This window comes from Zalophus californianus, chromosome 17 (genome assembly GCF_009762305.2).
Source record: "Zalophus californianus isolate mZalCal1 chromosome 17, mZalCal1.pri.v2, whole genome shotgun sequence".
NCBI lineage: Eukaryota > Metazoa > Chordata > Mammalia > Carnivora > Otariidae > Zalophus > Zalophus californianus.
The window spans coordinates 35,040,255-35,064,220 of NC_045611.1; the positions used below are offsets into that span (position 1 = coordinate 35,040,255).

At 45.4% G+C, this 23,966-nt stretch overlaps 1 protein-coding gene across 2 annotated transcripts in view; it reads left to right on the forward strand.

The window, feature by feature from the left end:
* Positions 1 to 23,966, forward strand: part of ABCC11 (ATP binding cassette subfamily C member 11) — a 71,766-nt gene that overhangs the window by 24,529 nt on the left and 23,271 nt on the right. For both annotated transcript variants that reach the window (XM_027617233.2, XM_027617234.2), the window contains 11 exons: positions 808 to 915; positions 1,998 to 2,258; positions 3,716 to 3,787; positions 6,136 to 6,260; positions 7,960 to 8,032; positions 9,691 to 9,894; positions 11,146 to 11,283; positions 11,362 to 11,458; positions 12,994 to 13,083; positions 15,618 to 15,721; positions 18,589 to 18,786. In XM_027617233.2, the coding sequence (XP_027473034.2) occupies positions 808 to 915; positions 1,998 to 2,258; positions 3,716 to 3,787; positions 6,136 to 6,260; positions 7,960 to 8,032; positions 9,691 to 9,894; positions 11,146 to 11,283; positions 11,362 to 11,458; positions 12,994 to 13,083; positions 15,618 to 15,721; positions 18,589 to 18,786 (1,470 nt within the window). The remainder of the gene's footprint in view (positions 1 to 807; positions 916 to 1,997; positions 2,259 to 3,715; positions 3,788 to 6,135; positions 6,261 to 7,959; positions 8,033 to 9,690; positions 9,895 to 11,145; positions 11,284 to 11,361; positions 11,459 to 12,993; positions 13,084 to 15,617; positions 15,722 to 18,588; positions 18,787 to 23,966) is intronic.

The window sequence follows — 23,966 nt, forward strand, 5'->3', positions numbered from 1 at the left end:
GGCTTGGGAAAGGACACTGCACCCAAAGCAAGAGGGGGGCGGGGAGCATTGGAGAGCCTGCCAAGGGTTTGTTTGTGCTCCATACAGCAGGCACTTCTACTTGATCCAGGCACGCACCAGAGAAGCCCCCTGAAGGCTTGAGGGTGGACCCAGGGGCTTTTATAGGAGAGACTCTCAGCAGGAGTTCAGGGTCACACGACACTCACACAGTGAAGGATGAAGAAGGGAGTGGAGGTGGGGTGCGGATTGGAAAGTCCCCAAGGTACTTTAGGTCACATTCTGAGATCCTGAGAGCCGTAGGTGGTCTGCTGCAGTCAGGAAAAGTCTCCAGGAGAGAGTGAGGCATGGATTAGGCTTGAAGTCCAGGGACATTTGGAATATTAGAAAAGAGTAGAACATCTAAGGCAAGGAAAACTGAATACGATCATAACAGCAATAAGAGTATCAAGCTCTGTTAGCAGTAAACAATCTCTCTCATATGTACTTTCTCAGTGTTTCCCTGGACTTTATTCCTGTGCCCACTTGATGATTTTGACACTATGCAAGTGGGAAAACTCAGCTTGTTGAGGGAGGGGCCCTGGCCAAAGTTGCAGAATCTCCCAGTCGCTAAGCTACAACAGGAGACAGGCCTACAGACATGAAGACATTAAGACGATTGCTCTTTCCCCACTCTTTCCAGTCTCCCCAAAATACTGGCTCTGTCCCTGCCACGGGACAGACCAGCCTATTGGAAGCTGCAGGGTCTGGCTCTGTGGGATAGGGGGCCTCAAGGGATGGCCCTCACCATCTCCTCCTCTCTTTGCCCAGGCCTTCACTGTGGTGGCCACCTTGATTCCCATGCGGCTGTGTGTGTTCTTTGTGCCCTTTGCAGTAAAGGGCCTCACGATTTCCAAGTCTGCGGCAGAGAGGTTTAAGGTAAGTGGTCAGAGGACTGTTTACATGGCTCTCTGTTTGGGTGTTCATTTGCCTTCAGCCACCGAGATGTTCCTCCTGAAGGTGACCCCAGGGCAAGGCAGATTGGCTAACTCAGTGACGTCCTGTACCCAGGCTGGGGTGGGGGCTGGGAAGACAGATTAATCAGGCCCTGGGGAGGTCTTAGGATAGTCTATACAAACCAGGTCTCAGACAGGAGGTCTACAGACCCTGTCCAGGTTTGTATAGGGTTACCATGATGGTTTTGCTTTAAAAAAAAAAATCATATTTGTTGCTTGCATTTAAAAACCTGGAAATTCTACATAAAAATCAGATTTCTGGATTTTTCTGAATAATCAGAAGATCTAGGAATATCAGACCCACATTTTGCTGTGGCTACAAACAGCTGGAGCTGAGGGGATAGTTGCCCTGTTAGATGAGGCAGCGAGATCCAGTTTGCTGCAGACCACCACTGAACATCCACTACCTAGAGATGAAACCACTGTCCAAAATGTCAAGAAGTATCTTTCTAGATCTCTTTCTAAGCAAATCTCCAGGGAGAGACGTGTGCCTCTAATTTGACAGCAGTGGGATCATACTTCCTACCCGCCTCTTTTAATGCTAGCACTCACACACGTTTCCCCGTCAGGGAGGAGGAGACACAAAGAGGAGTGACCGGCTCATGGTCACACTTTGAAATGTATGGCCCCCAACAATTTCCCACCAGGTGCCACATGGGCAGACCTTTTTACTTTGAATAGTTATAAATGAAATTTAATTAGAAAAGTGGCACATCTATCTGATGATTCCACAGTGTTGTCACCCATGTAAAATGAAACAGGAAAGAACAGAGTGGGCAGTATGCAGATATCAAAGAGTGGCCCAGTGGTCCAAAAGTTGGAAAACCCTGATCTAGAATTCCCACCAGCAGAACCTGGCTCCTTCTGAACTAGTGGCGGTTCTTCTGGCTTTTACTGTTTATTAGGAGTTTATAAACCAGACTGATTGGCAGGCCAGCAAAATGGTCACACATTCCTATTAAACTAAAGAACTGAATTCCTCCTTCCTCCTTTCTCTTTGTGCAGAAATTTTTCCTCCAGGAGAGCCCTGTTTTGTATGTCCAGGCACTGAAAGATCACAGCAAAGCAGTGGTTTTGGAGGAGGCCACCTTGTCATGGCAACAGACCTGCCCTGGGACTGTCAATGGGGCCGTGGAGCTGGAGAAGAATGGGCATGCTCCCAAGGGGATGGCCAGGGCTCAGCCAGCTCCAGGAGCCCTTGGGCCAGAGGACACAAGGGACAGCCTAGCCCCAGAGTTGCACAAGTTAAACCTGGTGGTGTCAAAGGTAACATTATCCAGGCCATGCTGGCAGGCTGACTGCCAGACTTTCGGGGCCCAAGGCTCAAGCTTCCTACACTTCACCATTTCCTTGGCTAAAAACTGCCGTCTCTAAATCCCTCTTTTAAATACAAATTGTTCACAGAGGGCAAGCACAGGAAATCTTTCATACTTCAGTGAGAATCAACTGATCATCCGGAATTTTTTTTTTTTTTTTTTTTTGGAGAAACAAGACCCAGACTAGTATGCTATATGCTGCGAGAGAAGGGGAAGGAGACTAACATTTATTAAGTTGCTAGTATGTGCCAATTTGGTTGTTCTGTGAACTCACTTCATCTGGCTTCTTCTCTGACTAACGTTTGCAAGGGCAAGCTTCCCTTCTTGTCCAAATTTCACCTCTGAACTTTCAAGTCAAACTTGATTGCATTCCTCCCCTCCCACCAATGCAGTCCATTGGTGACGTTTGTCAGCTCTCTCCTGAATCCAGCCGCCTCTCACCAACCATCCCCCCAAACCGCTGCCCTAGCCCCAGCCACCATTGTGCTGTTCCAGCTCCTCTAGGAGCCTCCTCATCAGTCCTTCTGTTTCCACTTTTGCCTTCTTACCATCCATTACCATGCGGTAGACAGAGGGCTCTTTCTAAACCATAAACCAATTCAAGTCACCCTCTTGCTTGAACCCCTTCAGGGACCTCCTGCTGCACTTAAGATACAGCCCAGGTATCCCCCAAGCACCCTGCCCACAGCTCTCACTCCTTCCCTCCACACCAGCTACACTAGCCCTCTTGTAGCACTTTGGCAGCCAACCCGCTTGCTCCCACAGCCTGGAACGACCAGATCTTCCTGTGTCTGGCTCTTTCTTGTCATTCAGGTCTCAGCTGCAATGACAACTGCTTTAAGAAGCCTTTGCTGGCCAACCCATCTAAAATTGCTTTGGTTCATGGTAGCCAATTCATTTTACTTAAATCATTTATCATCATCTGATATTATTTATTTATTTCATGGTTTATGTCTCCTCACTAAAATGTAGCATGAGAATTCTTTTCTTCAGTACTTGGTACGGTGGGAGAAACTCAAACACTATTTGAGGGAGGTGTGAATGCATAAATGAGTGAACGTATGCTTGAATTCTGTGAGGCTGGCTTCACTGTCCCCATTTTACACATGAAAAAACCGAGGCACGGAGAGGCTAAGTGACTTGCCCAGAATCATAGGGTAGAATAGGTGCAGATCTGGAATTCGGGTTTCTTGCCCGACAATACCACCTATCCATGAATTCCTCTCTACCGCCTCCGTGTAACTTCCTTCCTTGGTGGCAATGAGCTTTGCTAGTCTGAGGGGCCTTGGGGTGGGTGTGGTTATTTGTTTTCTGTTTGTCCTTTTGTGTTCAAACAACAAACCCACCCTGAGTGAGGAGGAGGGTTTGTGCTGTCCCAATGCCACTCTGTCCTCCTTGGCTTTGCAGGGGACCATGTTGGGGGTCTGTGGCAACACCGGAAGCGGCAAAAGCAGCCTGCTGTCCGCCATCCTGGGGGAGGTAAGTGACTTGTGACCGCATGCATGCGCACCCATGGGCGGTCCAGGGACTCCCAAGCTTGAGTTCCCCCGGTCAGCCACACCATCGCTTTCTTGCTCAATGGGGTCTGACCCAATACACTTTTTATAAATTGAGAGCAGTTGGGCATGCATCGAGGGGGAGGTGTGTTATAAATATACCTCCTTCTCATCCTCCAGCCAGGAGTGAGACATCTTAGATCCCCTGGAGGTCTGCCTTCACCTGTTCTCTGTGCTCTCCTCACCCTGTTTGTAATCAACCAGCTCTCAGGGTGATGATACAGTGTGTCTCAACTTTTAATGTGATGATAAAAATCATTTCATGAAACCCCAACTCAGAATGGGACATGTGTCCCTTGTGAGACAGCATCAGGAGTGCGATGTGGCGGGAGAAAGGAGGAGGAAGGAAGGAGGGTTGGGGGATAGGAGGCCTTCCCAAGTGGGATGGGACAGTCTTACTCGCACTCCAGCTGTAGAATTTACATGTCTGCCAGGTGCCCCTGCCCTTGAGATCTGAACTGTTCAATTCCACTGTCGGTGGATATTCTTGAGGTCTGCTTGGTCTGTAGCAGGCAGACATGTGGCTCAGCCCACCCTTTCTCTAGTTTCCAAAAAGCCCCAACTTGTTCCCCCCAAACAACTGAGGTCATATTGCACACCTTTCACTGAACAACACCTTACAACAGCCACAACACCTGGTGTGCATTTATGGCCACCTCCCCCAGGGGGTTCTCACCAGCACTTCCCCACTCAGCCCCAGCCTTTCCCAGTCCTGGGCTTCTCTCTCTGCCCCCTCCTTTCTCTGCCCATCATCCCTCCCTCCCACGTTGTTGGGAGAACAAGAAGGTTCTTCCTTTATCCAGCTCCTCCCTCAACTCCTTCTCCCAAATATTATAGCCAAACTTATCATCTCCTTGGAATGTAGTCGTATTGTCCATAGAACTCTCTCCCGACAGCTCACTTCTTCATGCTCCACATATGATGGCCTTGCCCCAACATCTTGGCAATGGGGAAGATAAGATTCAACTTTTAAAAAAATAGTAAACATAATTTGAATAGTACTTACATGCCAGGCCCGGTGCTAAGAGCGTCCCATTTTTTTTCCTTCAACCTGAAAACAACCACATGAGGAAGGCACAGACATTATGGCCAGTTTATGGGTGAGCAGATGAGGTTCAGAGAGGTGTCTTGCCCAAGGTCACATGGCAGGCGAAGGGGGAACCAGGGTTGAAACCCAGGTCCACATGGTGTCAGAGCTTTGCTTTTCCCCCTAGCAGCATTTCCTGGTAGCCTCCATCCAAGGCCACCTTTCCTTGTGACTAGTAGTTTCTCAGTTTCCTCTTGAAATAAACCAGTCACTGTCCATCTAATAAAGGAAAAACAAAAAGATGTCATTTTAAGGTTTTGTTCTTGTTAATTAAAGCCTGCCTCCAAATCAGGAGTAGGAACATAGAATCATAAAGAGGGAGGGGCACAGGATGATGAGGTCTAATGCTGGGGTGGTAGGGACGGGGGTTATGGCCTTTTTTTTAAATTGTGTGATAAATTTAAAATTTATCAAACAGAAAAGTGAGAAGACACTAAAGAGCCTTATACCTACCTCTAGATTCAACAGTTGATAGCATCTGCATTTTTGCCACATCTATGTAGAAACAAATTTCGTAGAACTATTTTTTAAAAGATTTTATTTATTTATTTGAGAGAAAGAGAGAGCGAGCCCACAGGGAGAGAGGGAGAAGCAGGCTCCCAGCTTGATCCTAGGTCCCTAGGATCATGACCTAAGCCGAAGGCAGACACAACCATCTGAGCCACGCAGGTGCCTTTGTAAAACTATTTTAAATTACAGAGGTTATGAGACTTTCCCACTTACTATTTCATCATGATGTCCCCCAAATAAGAACATTTTCCCATCTGTGCACAATGACATTATCACACCTAAAAACATTGGTAATAAATCTGTTGATATTCAGGGGTAGTCAGAGATGACCTGGAACTTTCTGTCTCACCGTGAAGAGCATGGACGCACCACTTGCTAGAGAATGGGGCTGGGGAAATAACAGAAAAAAAAGTATGGGGTTTCTTCAGTGCAGACCTTGGATTCAAGTCATAGCAGGAACTGGACTGGCTTAGCTCTGGCTGCTGCCCCATGTTCCCAGGACCTTCCCTCAGACTCACTGGTGGGCCTGGCAGGACCATGTTAAAAGTGCCATTTACATAAGAGAGCCCCCAGGAACCTGGAGGGCAGTGGGGCCTTGGGCCCTGCAGCTGCTGAGCCAGGCAGGGTCCTCCCCTGTTCTGCCTGGTCCTGAGGCTGGACTCACTCTGCTGCAGATGCACTTGCTGGAGGGCTCGGTGGGGGTGCACGGAAGCCTGGCTTATGTCCCCCAGCAGGCCTGGATCATCGGGGGTAGCATCAGGGATAACATCCTCATGGGAGATCAGTATGACAAGGCCTGGTAAGTTTCTGGTAGGGTCCAGGAGGGACACAGGTGCATGGGGCTGGTTGGGGGGAGGGATCCCCTGCGGGCTAATAGTAATTGGACAGCTGCTAACCCTTGCTGTGAGCTCACTTATATGCATCAACGTATGTCCTCCACACTGTCAAAGAGAGATTATTATCATATCCATTTTCTAGATGAGTCATCTGGGGCCCCAAGAGGTTAAATAATTTGCCTAAAGTCACAGAGCTTGGAGGATATGCTAGAATCACGATTCGAACCCGGTTGTTATCAGAAACTTCATGTGTAGCTGTTATACTCTGTGAGTCAAAATAACCCTCTCCCCTCTAAAAACATTACTTTAAAACTTCGTTTGTATTAATTAACTCCCCACCTCTAAGTCAAAAGGGTGATGAGGTCATGTGATGTAGAAGAAAACAGTTTGGATTCATGGTCTGGTGGGCCGCCCACCACCATCCTTGCCCTTCGTGGCCTCTCCCTCCCAGAGTCCAGGGCTAACCTGCTTGAGACACGCGCTTGGAAGTCTGTTCAATGGTTCAAAGCTTCTCTGAATGCTACGGTTGTGCTTCCAAGTCTGGTGGACCCTGGCCTCCTTTCACTGTTTGCTTGATGTTGCAATCTGCCCCCAGTAGCAACACTGAGGGGCATGTAGGGGTGTGAGATCTCCAGCTGGCTGTCCTGTGGGCTCCGCAACGTCAGGTGCAACACCAGCTCAGGGGCACCCTGCTCGCCCAACCCCCATCTTGCCTGCTTCTCTTCCCAAGTTGCCCAACTCAGTTTAATGGCATCACTGAGCTGGGTATCCCAAGGAGCCTGATGCCTCCTCCTCTGATACTTCACGTCTAATTGGTCACCCACCTTGGACAACTCTATCCCCTAAATAGGTCTTGTCTTTCTTCTTCTCCATCTCCACTGCCAGTCCTTGCCTGTGATCTCTTGCTTGAACTGTTCCCACTGCCCCTGCCTTTGGCTCCCTGTCTCCAGTCTTCTCCTGCTCTGCCCCTGCATCTTGGGTCCCGCCTCTAGGGTAGTCATCCCAAAACATAGCTCTCACCGTCATTGCTCTGCTTTCACATTGATAGAACTCATTGGGCAGTTTGGAAGTATTTGGTCAAAAATAAAAATGCCCCAATTGTTAGACTTAGCACTGCTAGGTAATGAATGCATAGATGGTATCACCCATGGGCACAAAGGCCCATCTACAAGAGTGTTCACACTACACATTGTTCATAGTAGCAAAAGACTAGAAACAACCCCAATGTCCATCACAGGGACACTGGTTAAATAGTTTAAGGTGCAGCCATATAACAAAATATTATGGTGCCATTAAAATAGTACAAACCTATATATGCTACACACAGACATATGCAACCACGTTATTTCTGAATGAATACGTAGGAAACTGTAATAGTGGCTGCTTCCATGGAAAGCAACTTAGAGTCAAAGACAAGAGAGACTTGCTTTTCCCTGTCTTTTGTTGTTGTTCTGTTCAAATATTTACTTAAGTGCGTGTATTAGACGGAAAGAAATGAAGGGAAGAAGGAAATGCAAAAAGCCTCCCGTGCTTTACTGTTAAACTCAGGATCAAGTCCAAATTTCTTAGCATAGAATGCAAGACCTACCCCTTCCCAGCTTGGGAAGGCTGGAGGGTCTGTGGCTGGGCCAAGTTGTCCCTTTAGCAATCTGTCCTTCACAGGTATCTCCAGGTGCTCCACTGCTGCTCCCTGAACAGTGACCTGGAAATTCTGCCCTTCGGAGACATGACCGAGGTGAGTGGGAGGCGAGCATCCCCCATCTCCATTGTGATGGTGCCTTTGTAATGGTTTTCTGGGATCCTCAGGCTGCCTCCCTGGGTAGGTAGAGGGGGGACTCCGGCAGTTTCCCCGAAGCAGCCCATGGCCCTGCAGCTGCTGCCTCAAAGCCTTCTCCCCCCAGGAAGGAAACTGGGGTTCATCTTACAGTGAGAGTTGGCAAAGAGCCTACCTTACCCCACAAGGATGGGGAGCCGACCTCGAACTCCTCCTTTTGGAGCAAGAGGAGTGGAGACCCAGTGAAAATGAGAAACCTCCCATCCCTCCCCATTTCCTCCCCTCTCCCACCTCCCACCCTGCCCTCTCTGGCCAGCTCTTCTTTTGCCAGTGGGAACAGCCACCATGGCTTCCCAGGGGCAACGCTAGTCACACTTTCTTGACAATTCATCATCTTTCACACCTGTAGACACCTTTAATCTACACAAGACCTTTCTAAGATAAAAGCAATATTGTTGTATTATCTGTTGTCTCAGTCTGCTGAGCACTTACCAGATGCAAAAGACTACTGTAGCAACTTGAATGCATTGTCTTAGGTGAGCCTCAGGTAATTCTAGGAGGTCGGTGCTCTTATTATCCTTCTTTTAAAGGTGGGTCTGTAAACCTTTGACGGCAGAGTGCTCAGTTGTCTTGTTCAGGGTTATCTCTTCAGTAGAAAGAAGATGGTCTGGTCTGTAGAATGGCATCAGTGAATATGGACCTCATCAAGCTTGAGGTTTAGATGAGTTGATACATACAAAGTGGGGTGAACATGCTCAGCTGGAGTGGGTGTTAGCTTATCATGTGAGCACAGTAGGCACCTAGTAAGCACCTGCTGAGTGAGGACTGAATGTGAAATTAAGCCTTGGCTCCAGGCAAAGCAGCCTGTCCAAGGGCACACGGTGCTGAACCAGAGGCAGGGCAGTGACTAGAGGTCTCCCTGCTGCTCTTTAGACTCTGCTGCTTTTCTATAGAGACCACAAGAGTTCATGGTAGAGCAGGGACTGGGACTTAGCCCCTGGCGCCCTTATCCTCAGGGCTGACTGAGGGAGAGTCCAGCCAGCAGGTGCCTGGCATGATAGTCTGCACATGCTGTTCAGTAATTCTGGTTGCTTGTTACTGACTCTTAGTATCTCCTGACATAAGGCGTTGTGTAAAGTGTCCTTCCTATGACAGCAACAATAGAGCCCCTTCTGGCCAATGTAGCCCTGTCCTGTGGACTTGGCTGTGCACAGTGCAGTCTTCAGCAACGAGGGCTGACGGTCCTGCAAGTGGATGGTTGCTGTCAACAGAAATTTAAAACCCAAATAAGATGTAAGGAGGTGCTCTTTCTTAGGAATGATTTGTTTTATTAACTAAATTGCTAAAGTTTTAAAATGTCACCTGAGATGTTGAAGGGTTTAGAAACATTGCATCTAATTATGAGTTATAAAATTTTAATTAACTGAAAATCAGTTTTTCATTCCCTACTAAGCAAATTTTGAAAAAAAAATTTTAAATACCAGGGGTGCCCAATCACGAGGTGTCTAGGAGTGTGCCCTGAGGGGATTCAGTGTGTCACATCTGGCCACCTGGCTGGTTTGAGCACACCTCACTGGGCTCATCCTCTAGACACAGTGCCTTTGGCTGTCTGTTTGCAGATCGGGGAGCGGGGCCTCAACCTCTCTGGGGGGCAGAAGCAGAGGATCAGCCTGGCCCGTGCCGTCTACTCTGACCGCGAGCTCTATCTGCTAGACGACCCTCTGTCTGCTGTGGACACCCTTATAGGGAAGCACATCTTTGAGGAGTGCATTAAGAAGATGCTCAGGGGGAAGACGGTCATTCTGGTGACCCACCAGCTGCAGGTGACTACCCTTCCCGGGCTCTGGCCACGACTGATGGCTAACATAGATCCTCACATTTCTGCCATTGATTCCGTAACAACCTCACCGTGGCTACCCCTTCATCTCAGACTAGACCTCAACATTTGAGGAGCATTGTAAAAAACCTGGATCTCTTCTGCTTTCCACGTGGAGAGGACAGGCTGGTAAAAGATTTCTGTGGCTGGTAAAAATTGAAACCAGATTTGAAGGTCTCCTTCAAGATTTTATGGGTTGGCTCCTACTTTTAAAGTTATGGAAAAAGGAAACAGATCTTTCAGAGAAGAATTTCCCAAGTCTCATGTTCTTTGATGAAGTGCAGTGACCATGTGCGGGTGGGGCTGTGTCTCATAATGCCTTTACCCTAGGTATTTCCATACTTGGTTTTGGCCTCAAGATGTATTTATTATTTATCCCTCTCCTTCCATTTGGCCTATTTGGGAAGGGTACAAAATATTTCAGACATAAAGACAGTTTATAAAATAATCTACTGAAAACCCATGTGTCTATCACCCACATGACAGAAACACAGATCACCTCTCAGATTGCATTCTGAGTCCCCTCACTTTGCTATTGGTCATTCTCATGCAGGTCTCCATACCCTTACAACATGTGTATAAATCTCTAGACATGATAAAGTGTCCTTCTGCGTATTTTAAAGCTTTATATAATTGACAGTTTACTTTCTATGTCCTTCAGTAATTTGCTTGTTTTGCTCGGCATTATATTTTTGAGATCTTCCATGTTGATACACGCAACTTGATTTAATTCTCACTGATATAGCATTCCAATATCTGAATATACCAGAATTTATTCCCCTAGGATGGACATCGAGGTTGTTTCCCATTTTTCACTTTTACAAAAAAAAAAAAAAAAAATGCTTCGGTGTACATCTTTTTATATGTGTCTTTTTGCACGTTTGCGAGTTGGTGGAGTAGAGGTTTAGGAGTCCAGTTGTTGGTTCATAATTCTTAAATATTTAATTTTACTAAGTATTATCAAGTTGTTTTCCCAAGTATTTGCACTAATCTATAACAACACCTACCTTTTACGAGAGTTCCCTATACCTCCAGTCATCACCAGTGCTTGGACTTAAGCAGTGTTTTAAGATTTTTGCCAATGTGGGTATATAAAAAACATTTTATTATGATTTAAATTTACATTTTCCTTTTGAATGGTGAAGTTGAATATCTTTTTGTATGCTTACTGATGGCCTTATTTCTTCTGACTCTTCAGTATTTAGCATTTTGTGACCAGATCATTTTCTTAGAAGATGGGAAAATCTGTGAAAAAGGAATTCACGATGAATTAATACAGAAAAAGGGGCGATACGCCGAACTCATCCAGAAGATGCATGGAGGAGGAACCACACAGGTAATTTCCACCCCACTGCACCCTTACTGCCCAAAGGGAGAGCACCCCCTGCATTCATGGCATGTGCTTTCTCCCCAGGACAAACTGCAAGACACAGCAAAGCCAGCAGAAGACCCTCAAGTGCAAGGGCAGGCCCAGACCACTGGCCAAGAAGAGCCTCTCTATGAAAATGCTGGTAATGGTGCTGGGGAGAAGGGAGAGCACATCTGCCAATCTGCCTGGCTCCTCCAGAGGTCCTGGCATCTCCTCCTGGACCCCAGACAGGGCCATGTCCCTCACTGTCTAGGATCCTAGACCTCACATACACAGGTTATAGATCCATGTAGTGGAGGGCTGTGGGGTGAGGACTGTGCTGGTCAGGAGGCCTGAGATCCTACAGGTGAATGCTATGGGAGGCAGAGCTGAGGGTGTGCAGAGGCAGAGGCAGGGTGTGGGTAGTGTTGGCCCAGAGCAGCATAAATTTAACTGTAAGGCATTTAGACATTCATGCATTACATGTTTGTTGAAAACAAAGGTATTAGAAATCAGAAAATAATTGGGCCCAGTCTTGGATATCCAGAAGCTCAGGGCCTTGCTCTTCTCTAAGACAGGGCAGCAGGGCAGAAAGACAGTTCTGGATTTGAATTCCAGCTCTCTGCTCACAAAGTTTTGTGACCTTGGCCAAGCAACATAACCACTCTGAACCCTCATTTGCAAAAGTGAAGGTAATAGTGCCTTACTTTGCGGTGTTGTTGTGGAGATAAGAGGAAGTCAGGCGTAGGGAGGCCTCAGGATAGTGCCTGACATATTGGAGCCTCCTGTAACCAAGAGCATTTTTCAGCTGTGAAAGTCGGAAATGATTTGAGCAGAAAAATAATTTGAAGGAAAAAGTGTAGATCACAGAATAAAAGGAAAAGTTGAAGAACTGGGCCTCAGCAATTTTAGAGTGTAAAGTAGCAGGAATAGGTGCAGACTTTTTGAAGAAAACCTACTCCAAATTTTCCCATCCTAGTGTGAGTTCCCTCAAGATTCAAATTCCAGGAAGAGAGCCCTCTTCCCCAGGAGAAATTAGGGTGTTATTAGAAGAAGGGAGAGCCTCAGGCGGAGACAACAGACAACCCCACTGGAGTGCGGCTTCCTGTTGCTCTTATCGTTAGCAGCATCTACTGGTATTTTCATGTACTGGTCTCCCTGCCCTGCTCTAGGACAAGAGTCTGCCTGAGCTAGTGCTACAGCTGTTTTCCGAGGACTTCTCAGAAGCATATTGCTGCAAAGCATCTTAGCAACCATCTATATAGACCTGCCAGTTGTCAGATGAGGAAACAGAGAGATTAAGTGATTTGCCTGAGATTGCACAGTATTGTAATGACCATTCTGGAACCCAGTTTTCTGGTCCCAGATCATTGCTTTCTTCATTCTCTCCTGCTGCCTCTCCCAACCCAACAAGTTCTTGGAAACCCCAACCAACCCCCCCAGGGTTATTGAATGGCTGGAGAGGAAACCTCTTTCCGGGCTCTGGAGTCCAGGTGAAGAGTTACCTTCAGCAGAGTCTTCCATGGAAACATGCTGGTTAGAGTTGGGCTTGGGTAGGGCACTGAAGCTGGAAGGTGAGGAAGCTGGTAAAATGTGGAAGCCAGGGGCAGAACGCTTTGTAAAAGCTCTTCTTGACCTTGATAGACATGCAAGTGATTGAGAGGCATATCATTTCTTTCTTCTCTTACTCTCACCCAGTGCTGGAAAATCAGCTCACAAAGAAGGAGAAGATGGAAGAAGGGTCCCTGAAATGGAGCGTCTACCACCACTACATCCGGGCAAGTGGAGGTATGGTCTGTCAGCTGCCATGCCAGGCCCGGGGCTCTCTCTCTGACTGGCCCTGCCCCTGAAACTGGGTCGGACTGGAATGTGTGCAGTCATGCAAAGCAGGGAGGCACAGGGGAGTCATGTCAATCATGGGCTTGACTTGCACAATTCCAATCTCAGCCACAGTCAACTATAGTAACTCTACCACCATAGTCCGTGCTGGAAGTTAGGTTTCATGTTGTGTTAAAATGTACCTGGGATTTATTTTAGTCGGATATAGTAAGACATGCAGACGTGGCAATGTCACAAAGGGAGAAGTTTATTTTCACAGATCCCTAGAAACAAGAGACATGGCTTGCCATGCAGGGCCACATGGGGAAGCACCGGGTTGGTCAGAAGGCAGAGGGAAGGGAGAACATGGCTGGAAGCCTTTACTGTTTTTTTTGTGGGAAGGAGTAGGTAAGGCAGGGTAGGTATGCTAAGTAAGCTTAGGATTATATAGTTTGAATAAGTCTTTGGGGGGGGCCTCTGGGCTATAGGAGTGGTCCCTAGTTATCTGGCACCCGGCCTTGTGTTTAGGGCAGGATTATGGGCTTGCTGTGTGAATTTGACGAGGAGGTGGTTGAGAGTGTGGACTGTGGATTGGTTGGTTTGTGTATCACAGGTGTGCTCACAGGGAGTCATTTGCTGTTTCTAGGAATTAGTCAGTCCTGGGAAGAGCAGTCTCCTCAGGACCAAGGCCCTAACTGCCACAGCATCAAGAATGTAGAAAATAAGAACATGTAGTCCATACAGTACTGTTTATTTAAGTGGTGTTCAAACTATAAGTCCTGAAACACTAGTGCGTTGTGAAATCACTTGAGTGAATTGTAAGCAGCACTGAAAGAAGATAGAACAGAATAGAAAATATCTGTATGCATTTCATATAGAGACATTGGTAAAGCTTTTATTCAGGTATACGTTAAAATACATTTCTCATGGTTATGGGAACTAAAAGTTTCAAAGTTGCTGCTTTACTAAATGGTAGATATTACCAAATTCATATAAATATAACTGTACAATGTTACAAACACAAAACCAAGTATGTGATACTGTATTTTTGAAGTAACTTAAGAGATTTTTGAAAGTAACTATGACTCCATGCCAACTTTTTACCTTTGATTGACTTTGGAGCCTAACCCCATGTAAGGTGTATCTTCTTTCTACCTGTCTAGGGGAGGAAGAGGTAGGCTGTGCATAGATCACCATCCATACCCTTTCCACTATGGGCACCCCTGCAGGGCAGAACGTAGTGCCTAGCCAGAATGAGGAACATAAAATGCTTGTGAATACATGAATGAATCCAGCAACCAATTGATCTGTATTTACAAAATATTGATTATGGGCCAGACACTGTGCCACGCTCTGGAGGGGAGGAGGTATAAAGGCATACCCTGGCTGGAGAATTACGACATTTGCATTCACCATGTAGCAAGAGAGATCTCTGTGGCCGGGCACAGTCTCACATGTCATCAAAGAAAAGGTGACCCTTGAGTGGAGCTTAAGGAAGGGTTGAATTCAAGAAAAGAGATATGGGCAGCTGCCTGGCTGGCTCAGTTGGTAGAGTATGCAACTCTGGACCCCAGGGTTGTAAATTTGAGCTCCACATTGCATAAAGAGATTACTTAAAAAATAAAATCTTAAAAAAAAAGAAATATGGGCATGGGGCACAGACTGGGTAGGTAGGTCGAGTGCTGGAGCAAGAGACAGATGCTGAAGGAGGGAATGCACTGTGGGTTTTCCCATCCTTGGCTTTTTTGAATCCAAGCTCTATCACTTACCACGTCTATGACCTTGAGCAAGTTTCTTCCTCTCTTGGAGATCCAGTAAATGGGGATAGGAATAACAAACTCAAAAATAATGCCTGTATTTAGTACTATGCCTGGCACATAGTACATAATAGTCCTACCACATAAGAGGTAGCTGCTGTGGGGCACCTGGGTGGCTCAGTCGGTTAAGCATCTGACTTTGGCTCAGGTCATGATCTCAGGGACCTGGAATTAAGCCCTGCACTGGGGAGTCTGCTTGTCCTTCTGCCCCTCCCCCCTCGCTCTCTTAAATAAATAAATAAATACATACATACAATCTTTAAAAAAAAATGGCTATTGTTCTTTTGAGATTGAACCCTCAGGACCAGCATAAGGGGAACTACTTTAGAATACTGTTTTTGTGCCAGGCATTGGGTTGGGTGTTTGGCACACATTATCGCCTATCACCTTCAGGGTGACCTCATGGATGACTAGGATGACTACCATCATCATTTCATAGGTAAAGAAGTGGAATGTCACTGACATTTGGTACTTTGCCCAGGCCAATATAACCTGTAAGTAGTAGGGTCAGGATTTGACCCCTGGGCTTTCTGACCTTGGAACCAAGCCCTTTCCAGTCTTCCAAAGCATTCCAAGTAGATGCGGGTCAGGATGATCCAAGGGCTTGGGATGGCTGAACAGCTTTATCAGCCATTGTCCTTCACCTTCTTGTGGCACCTGTGTGTTACTCCTTCTCTCCCTCCCCAGGTTACATGGTCTCCGCCATTGTTTTCTTTCTCATGATGGTGATCATCTTCCTCATGACCTTCAACTCCTGGTGGCTGAGCCATTGGTTAGAGCAGGGCTCAGGGGTAAGTGTCATGGTGGGAGTGGAGTGTGTTTCTGTGGGCTGGTATGGAGTAGGGCAGCTTCCTAATCCTTGGGCCCCATGAGGGTCAGAGTATGGGTTGTGGAACCCTATGACAAGCCCAGAGCCTGCTCTTGCTAAGTCCACAAATGGAAGAGTTCTAGAGAGGACCTCTGAGAGCCAGAACGTAGAGGGACTCCCTCCTAGCTCTGGCCTCCTGTGCTCACAGAATGAGTGGTGGGCAGTGCAGTCTCGCTGGGACAAAACCAAAAGGTTTCTGCTGCCAGACGGGTCCTCAAGAATACCTTACATTCCACCTTAGTGATTTTGCCTTTGGTAGCTGTTTGCCTTCTCACTTTGCTTTATTTAAAATGTGCATCTGCACCCTTTATTGGAGGCGGGGTGGCCACATGAAATATAAGCACAGCTGATATTAGTGAAAGCAGGGAAAACACATTTTACCCAGTCACTACTGTCGTCAGGGGAAAGAGCTGAGATTTGTGCACAGGTGATTTTGACATTTTAAAGGGGAATGAATATGGGGGTTCAGTAGATTTAGAGGAGTAAAATTTACCAAGGGTTGGAGGGTGTGAATGTGTTGAGGTCAGCTGTGTCCGCTCACTGGCAGTTATTAAAGTTAGGACTCTAATCTTCCACAGAGATTGGGAGACATTTCAAAGGCATGGTTCCCAGGTCCTTGGGAGAGGTGCTTTGAGTTGTAGGAGCTATATATTCATAGTAATGAGTGCTTTTTAGTAAGTGCTCTGAGAAAGGGAGTTTTGGGGCATGCCATCAGGTGTTGGCTACAACAAATGGTAACTTTTCCTGGTGGTGGTTGAGCCTCCTTAGGCAGGAGTTTTGATGGGGGGCAGGGGCATGCCTTGAGCCACTACAAGCCATGCTGAAGTTTGATTAAGTTTTTTAGTGCAGGGGTTTGGATGGAGTTGTTCTGTGTTGAGAAACCTGCAGTTCTCAGCCATTATGTGCCTGGTTAATTCATTAATCTTCCCAACCACGTTTCGAGGTAGGGATTGTCTCCATTTTACAGAAGAAACTGTGCTTAGAGAGGAAAAAGAACCTGCCCTGGGATGTGAAGTCCCCCACCGGGACTTGAACTGGTGCTCTGATTCCAAGCCATGTTTGCCTAGATGTCTATTTGGTTAACTTTTGAGTCATGTGTCAGGCAGGGTTTGCTCAGGAAAACAGAAGCCACTTGAAGTATTTAGAGCTTCCACAGATTTAATATAGGAATTGGAGACCACACAATCATTGGAAGGGCTCCAGTGACCTCAGCAGCGGGCGGCACTAAAGTGGCTGATTCTCAGAAGAAAGCCTGCAAGCCACTGGCCAAACTCCACATCCCACCCACACGTTCACAATTTCTACCAGCATGTGATGGCTTCTTCTCTTTCAGCTTTGAGATTTCCTATGACTGCCTCTCTTTGGCAGAATCTAACCCGAGACCATACTGGCGGGAGTCTGGGGAACTGAGTTCCCAAGCTCTTCCTTGCATCACAGTGAAGAATGTAGAAGCACCAGGGATGATGCTAGGTGATAATCTCGCACAAATTTCTAACACCATAGAGTGAATTTATCAAGCCATTTTCTATCTTGGCAGAAGAAAATAGGCCTCATTAGAAATCAGGCTGCCTTGGGACAAGGCATTGAGAGAGGGATGAAGAGAAGTCACTCAGGGAGCTGAGTTTAGAACAATCAGAGTAGAGTGGGTGGTGCGTGGAGGGAAGAGCTGGAGTTGGGAGACAGACTAGTTTGCCTGCTGCTATAGTGGTCCATGACAGACAGACGATGAGGGCCTAATCCAGGGGAGGGCAGTGAAGAGGTAGAGGAAGGGAAAAGCAAAAGCACCAAGCAGGAAGGTTTCCATGTATAGTTTCATCCCATACCAGCAACTGAGTCTAAATGTGGTCCTGGGAAGAAGGATTTTCTCTCCCCATTGAATTTCTCCATGAATTCAGGTGATCTGACTCCCCAAAGAAGGAAAACTCACTGTTTTCCTCTATTCCTACACAATGCTTCTGATAACAAATGTGCAGGTTTTTCCCCAAATTAACCAATTCTCTAACTCCCGACACCATGTGTGTCCTACAATTCCCTTCAGTTCTGACACCACCTGGAGTTAGTACAGACTCCCCAGGTTAAGGGCTCAGTCCCACAAGACTGTCCGTGCTTCAGAGGCCAATCACAAGTCTGGACCTCCTATACTTCCGGGGGACTGGCTATCAGTTGGGGGTTCCCATGACCCCCTTTTTGGATCTGATCATTTGCTAGAATGGCTCACAGAACTCAGGGAATACTTTCACCAGTTTATTAGAAGGGATATAATAAAGGATACAGATGAAAGGCCAGATGAAGCAGTACATAGGGTGAGATCTAGAAGGCCTCTGGGTGCAGGAGCTTCTGTCTCTGTGGATGTGTTCATCAACCCAGAAGCTTTCTGAACCCCATGCTTTGGGGGTCTTTATGGTGGTTTCATCCCACAGGCATGATCAATTATTAATTCAACCTCCAGCTCCTCTCCCCACACAGAGGATGGGGGGTGGGGTTGAAAGTTCCAATCTCCTACTCATGGGTTTGGTCCTTCTGGTGACCAGTTCTCCATCCTGAAGCTGTCCTTTCCTTCCATCCTTTCCAGCCATCCCTCTAGCTACAGAAAGACACTCTAATTGCTCCAGAGACTCCAAGGGTCTTAGAAACTCATGTCAGGAGCCAGAGTCAAAGGCCAAATACTAGAACAAAAGATGCTCCCTATCACTTAGGAAATTACAGGGATTTTAGGAGCTCTGTGCCAGGAACTGGGAACAAGACCAACTATATTTCTTATCAAATCATCCTCTCTGTTCTTTCTTGAAGACCAATAGCAGCCAAGAGAGCAATGGAACTACTGCAGACCCAGGCGACATACTGAACAACCCTCAGCTGTTGTATTACCAACTGGTGTATGGCCTCAGTGTCCTGCTTCTAATCTTCATGGGTGTTTGCTCCTCGGGGGCTTTCACCAAGATCACGAGGGAAGCATCCACAGCATTGCACAACGAGCTCTTCAACAAGGTGTGGGTCTGGGCGTTGGCTGTGGCTGCAGGCTGATGCCTGACCTTGCCCAGTTTTCTTTTTCTTTTTTTCTTTCTTTTTAATTACTAGACTTTATTTTTTTGAGTAGTTTTCAATTTAAGAAAAACTGAGTGGAAAATACAGAGTTCTCATGTGTCCCTCACCAATCCCCCCATTTCTCCTGTTATTAATATCTTGCATCAGTGTAGGATGTTTATTACAATTGATGAGTCAATATCAATACATTTATTATTATTATTATCATCATCATCATCATTATCATTATCTAAAGTCCATGGTTTACATTAAGGCTCACTCTTTGTGTTGTACATTCTATGGGTTTGGACAGATATATACTGACATGTATCTGCCATAAAGTGTACAGAATAGTTTCACTGCCATACAGAATACAGAATCGTTTCACTGCCATAAAAATCCTCTGGCTCTACCTATACATCCCCTCTTTAGCACTTTATACAGCACTTTATACAGAATACAGAATAGTTTCACTGCCATAAAAATCTGTGCTTGGGGGTCAGAGCAAGATGGCAGAGGAGTAGGAGACCTGGATTTCGTCTGGTCTCAGGAATTCAGCTGGATAGGGATCAAACCATTCTGAACACCTACGAACTCAACAGGAGATCGAACAAAAGAATAGCAACAACCCTCTGAAGAGAAAAGCGACGACTTTCTGGAAGGTAGGACGTGTGAAGTGAATCCGAGGCGATATTCGGGAGGATAGACCGCGGGGGAGGGGGCCTCCATCAGCCGCTTCTGGCAAGTGATAGAGCCGCGGAGCACAAAATCAGAACTTTTAGAAGTCGGCTCCGCTGAGGAATGTCACTCCAGTGGCTAAGCTGGGGGTGGAAACCTCGCAGGGCAGTGTGGTCTCAGGATCCTCAGGGTCACAGAAAGACTGGGTGTGCCTGAGTGCGGCAGAGCTCCCAGGTATCGGAGCGGGGAAGCGGGCTGCAGAGACGGAGCCGAGGCGCAAGCTCTCAGCTCGGGGTTGCCATAAACCATGATCCGCGGCACAGTCGGGCCACTGCGCCTCCAGCAGTGACCCAACAAGCGGCAGATCTGGGGAGACTCCCCTTCCTCCCCTGGGAGGAGCGGCGCGGGAGCGCACCACAGGGATCTGCTGGGTTTGGAGACTCCACTCCGAGTTGGGTGCCAGAGATAGAAATGCTCGGTCACAGGCCAGGTGCCCATGGAGTGCGGCCGGAGACCGGGGAGACGGGAGTGACTGACTGCTTTTCTCTGGAGGCGCACTGAGCAGTGGGGCCCCAAGTTCTCAACTTCTCCGGAGTGGAGATTGGGAGGCTGCCATTTTCACTCTCGTCCTCTGAAGCTGTATGGAAAGCTTGCAGGGAACAAAACTCCCGAGAGCAAACCCAAGCAGATTGCTTAGCCCGGACCGACAAGGGCGTGGCAATTCCGCCTCTGGCAAAGACATTTGGGAACCACAGCAACAGGCCCCTGTCCCAGAAGATCAGCAAGAATAGCCAGCCAAGACCAAGTTTACCGATCAATGAGAATGGCAGAACTCCAGCGCTAGGGGAATACTGCACATAGAATTAATGGCTTTTTTACCATGATTCTTTAGTCTTTCAAAGTTAATCTTTTTAACTCTTTTTTTTTAAGTTTTTCTTTTTTCCCTTTTTCAACCAACATCTTATCAATCCCTTTTTTTTAAAAAAATTTATTTTTCATTTTTAGAGTCATATTCTATCCCTTCATAGTAGTTACCCTTTGGCATATATATATAAGTTGTTCTCTCTTTAAAATTTTGAGATACAGTTTCTTCTAACAGATCAAAATATACCCTAAATCTCTAGTGTATGGCTTTGTTCTAGTCTCCTGCTTGATCACATTCTCTCCCCTTTTTTTTCTTTCTTTCTTTCCTTTTTTTTAATCCTCTTCTTTCTTTTTTCAAACATCTTCCTATCAATTCCTTTTTTAAAATTTTTTATAATTTTCATCTTTATAGTCATATTCCATCCCTTCATTGTATCAACCCTTACTTTGTACATATATAAGTCTTTCTTTCTTTAAAATTTTAGGAGGCACTTTCTTCTAACAGACCAAAATACACCCAAAATCTAGTGTGTGGCACTGATCTATGCACCAGCCTGATCATATTTGATCATATTCTGTTTTTTTTTTGTCGTCGTTCTGTTTTTGTTTGTTTTTATCTTTTTCTTTTTTTTCCTCTTTCTTTTTTCTTTCTTTTCCTTTCTTTTCCCCTGGTTTCAGGTCTTTTCTGATTTGTACAGAGTATATTTGCTGGGGACGTTGTTAACCTGTTAGCATTTTGTTCTCTCATTCATCTATTCTCCTCTGGACAAAATGACAGACGAAAAACATCACCTCAACAAAAAGAACAAGAGGTAGTACCGTCTGCCAGGGACCTACTCAATACGGACATTAGTGTGATGTCGGACCTAGAGTTCAGAATCATGACTTTAAAGATACTAGCTGGTCTTGAAAAAAGCATGGAAGTTATTAGAGAAACCCTTTCTGGAGAAATAAAAGAACTAAAATCTAACCAAATCGAAATCAAAAAGGCTATTAATGAGGTGCAATAAAAAATGGGGGCACTAACTGCTAGGATAAAGGAGGCAGAAGAGAGAATCAGCGATATAGAAGACCAAATGATGGAAAATAAAGAAGCTGAGAAAAGAGATAAACAACTACTGGATCACGAGGGCAGAATTCGAGAGATAAGCGATATGATAAGATGAAACAACATTAAATAATTGGGATCCCAGAAGAAGAAGAAGAGAGAGAGGGGCAGAAAGTATATTGGAGCAAATTAGAGCAGAGAACTTCCCTAATGTGGAGAAGGAAACAGGCATCAAAATCCAGGAGGCACAGAGAACCCCTCTCAAAATCAATAAAAATAGGTCAACACCCCAACATCTAATAGTAAAACTCACGAGTCTTGGAGACAAAGAAAAATTCCTGAAAGCAGCTCGGGAGAAGAGATATATAACCTATAATGGTAGAAACATTACATTGGCAACAGACCTATCCACAGAGACCTGACAGGCCAGAAAGGACTGGCATGATACATTCAGAGCATTAAACGAGAAAAATATGCAGCCAAGAATACTATATCCAGCTAGGCTCTCATTGAAAATAGAAGGAGAGATAAAAAGTTTCCAGGACAAACAAAACCTAAAGGAATTTGCAAACACGAAACCAGCCCTACAAGAAATATTGAAAGGGGTCCTCTAAGCAAAGAGAGAGCCTAAAAGCAGCATAGACCAGAAAGGAATACAGACAATATACAGTAACAGTCACCTTACAGGCAATACATTGGCACTAAATTCATATCTTTCAATACTTACGCTGAATGTAAATGGGCTCAATGCCCCAATCAAAAGACACAGGCTATCAGATTGGATTAAAAAACAAGACCCATCAATATGCTGTCTGCAAGAGACTCATTTTAGACCCAAAGACACCCCCAGATTAAAAGTGAGGGGGTGGAAAACCATTTACCATGCTAATGGACACCAAAAGAAAGCTGAGGTGGCAATTCTTATATCAGACAAATTAGATTTTAAAACAAAGACTGTAATAAGAGATGAGGAAGGACACTATATCCTACTTAAAGGTTCTATCCAACAAGAAGATCTAACAATTGTAAATATCTATGCCCCTAACATGGGAGCAGCCAATTATATAAGGTAATTAATAACAAAAGCAAAGAAACACATTGACAACAATACAATAATAGTGGGGGACTTTAACAACCCCCTGACTGAAATGGACAGATCACCTAAGCAAAAGATCAACAAGGAAATAAAGACTATAAATGACACACTGGACCAAATGGACTTCATAGATATATTCAGAACATTCCATCCCAAAGCAACGGAATACACATTCTTCTCTAGTGCCCATGGAACATTCTCCAGAATAGATCACATCCTAGGTCACAAATCAGGTCTCAACTTGTACCAAAAGATTGGGATCATTCCCTGCATATTTTCAGACCATAATGCTTTGAAACTAGAACTCAATCACAAGAGAAAAGTCAGAAAGAACTCAAATACATGGAGGCTAAAGAGTATCCTACTAAAGAATGAATGGGTCAACCAGGAAATTAAAGAAGAATTTAAAAAATTCATGGAAACCAATGAAAATGAAAACACAACTGTTCAAAATCATTGGGATGCAGCAAAGGCAGTCCTGAGAGGAAGGTATATAGCAATACAAGCCTTTCTCAAGAAACAAGAAAGGTCTCAAATAAACAACCTAACCCTACACCTAAAGGAGCTAGAGAAAAAAGAGGAAATAAAGCCTAAACCCAGCAGGAGAAGAGAAATAATAAAGATCAGAGTAGAAATCAATGAACTAGAAACCAAAAGAACAGTAGAACAGATCAACGAAACTAGGAGCTGATTCTTTGAAAGAATTAACAAGATTGATAAACCCCTGGCCAGACTTACCAAAAAGAAAAGAGAAATGACCCAAATCAACAAAATCATGAATGAAAGAGGAGCGATCACAACCAACACCAAAGAAATACAAACAATTATAAGAACATATTATGAGCAGCTCTATGCCAGCAAATTAGATAACCTGGAAGAAAAGGATGCATTCCTAGAGATGTATCAACTACCAAAATTGAACCAGGAAGAAATAGAAAACCTGAACAGACCTATAACCACTAAGGAAATTGAAGCAGTCATCAAAAACCTCCCAACAAACAAAAGCCCAGGGCCAGATGGCTTCCCAAGGGAATTCTACCAAACATTTAAAGAAGAATTAATACCTATTCTCCTGAAACTGTTCCAAAAAATAGAAATGGAAGGAAAACTTCCAAACTCATTTTATGAGGCCACCATTCCATTGATCCCAAAACCAGACAAAGACCCCATCAAAAAGGAGAATTACAGACCAATCTCCTTGATGAACATGGATGCAAAAATTCTCACGAAAATACTAGCCAATAGGATCCAACAGTACATTAAAAGGATTATTCACCACGACCAAGTGGGATTTATCCCTGGGCTGCAAGGTTGGTTCAACATCTGCAAATCAATCAACGTGATACAATATATTAACAAAAGAAAGAACAAGAATCATATGATCCTCTCAATAGATGCAGAGAAAGCATTGACAAAATACAGCATCCTTTCTTGATCAAAACTCTAGAGTATAGGGAT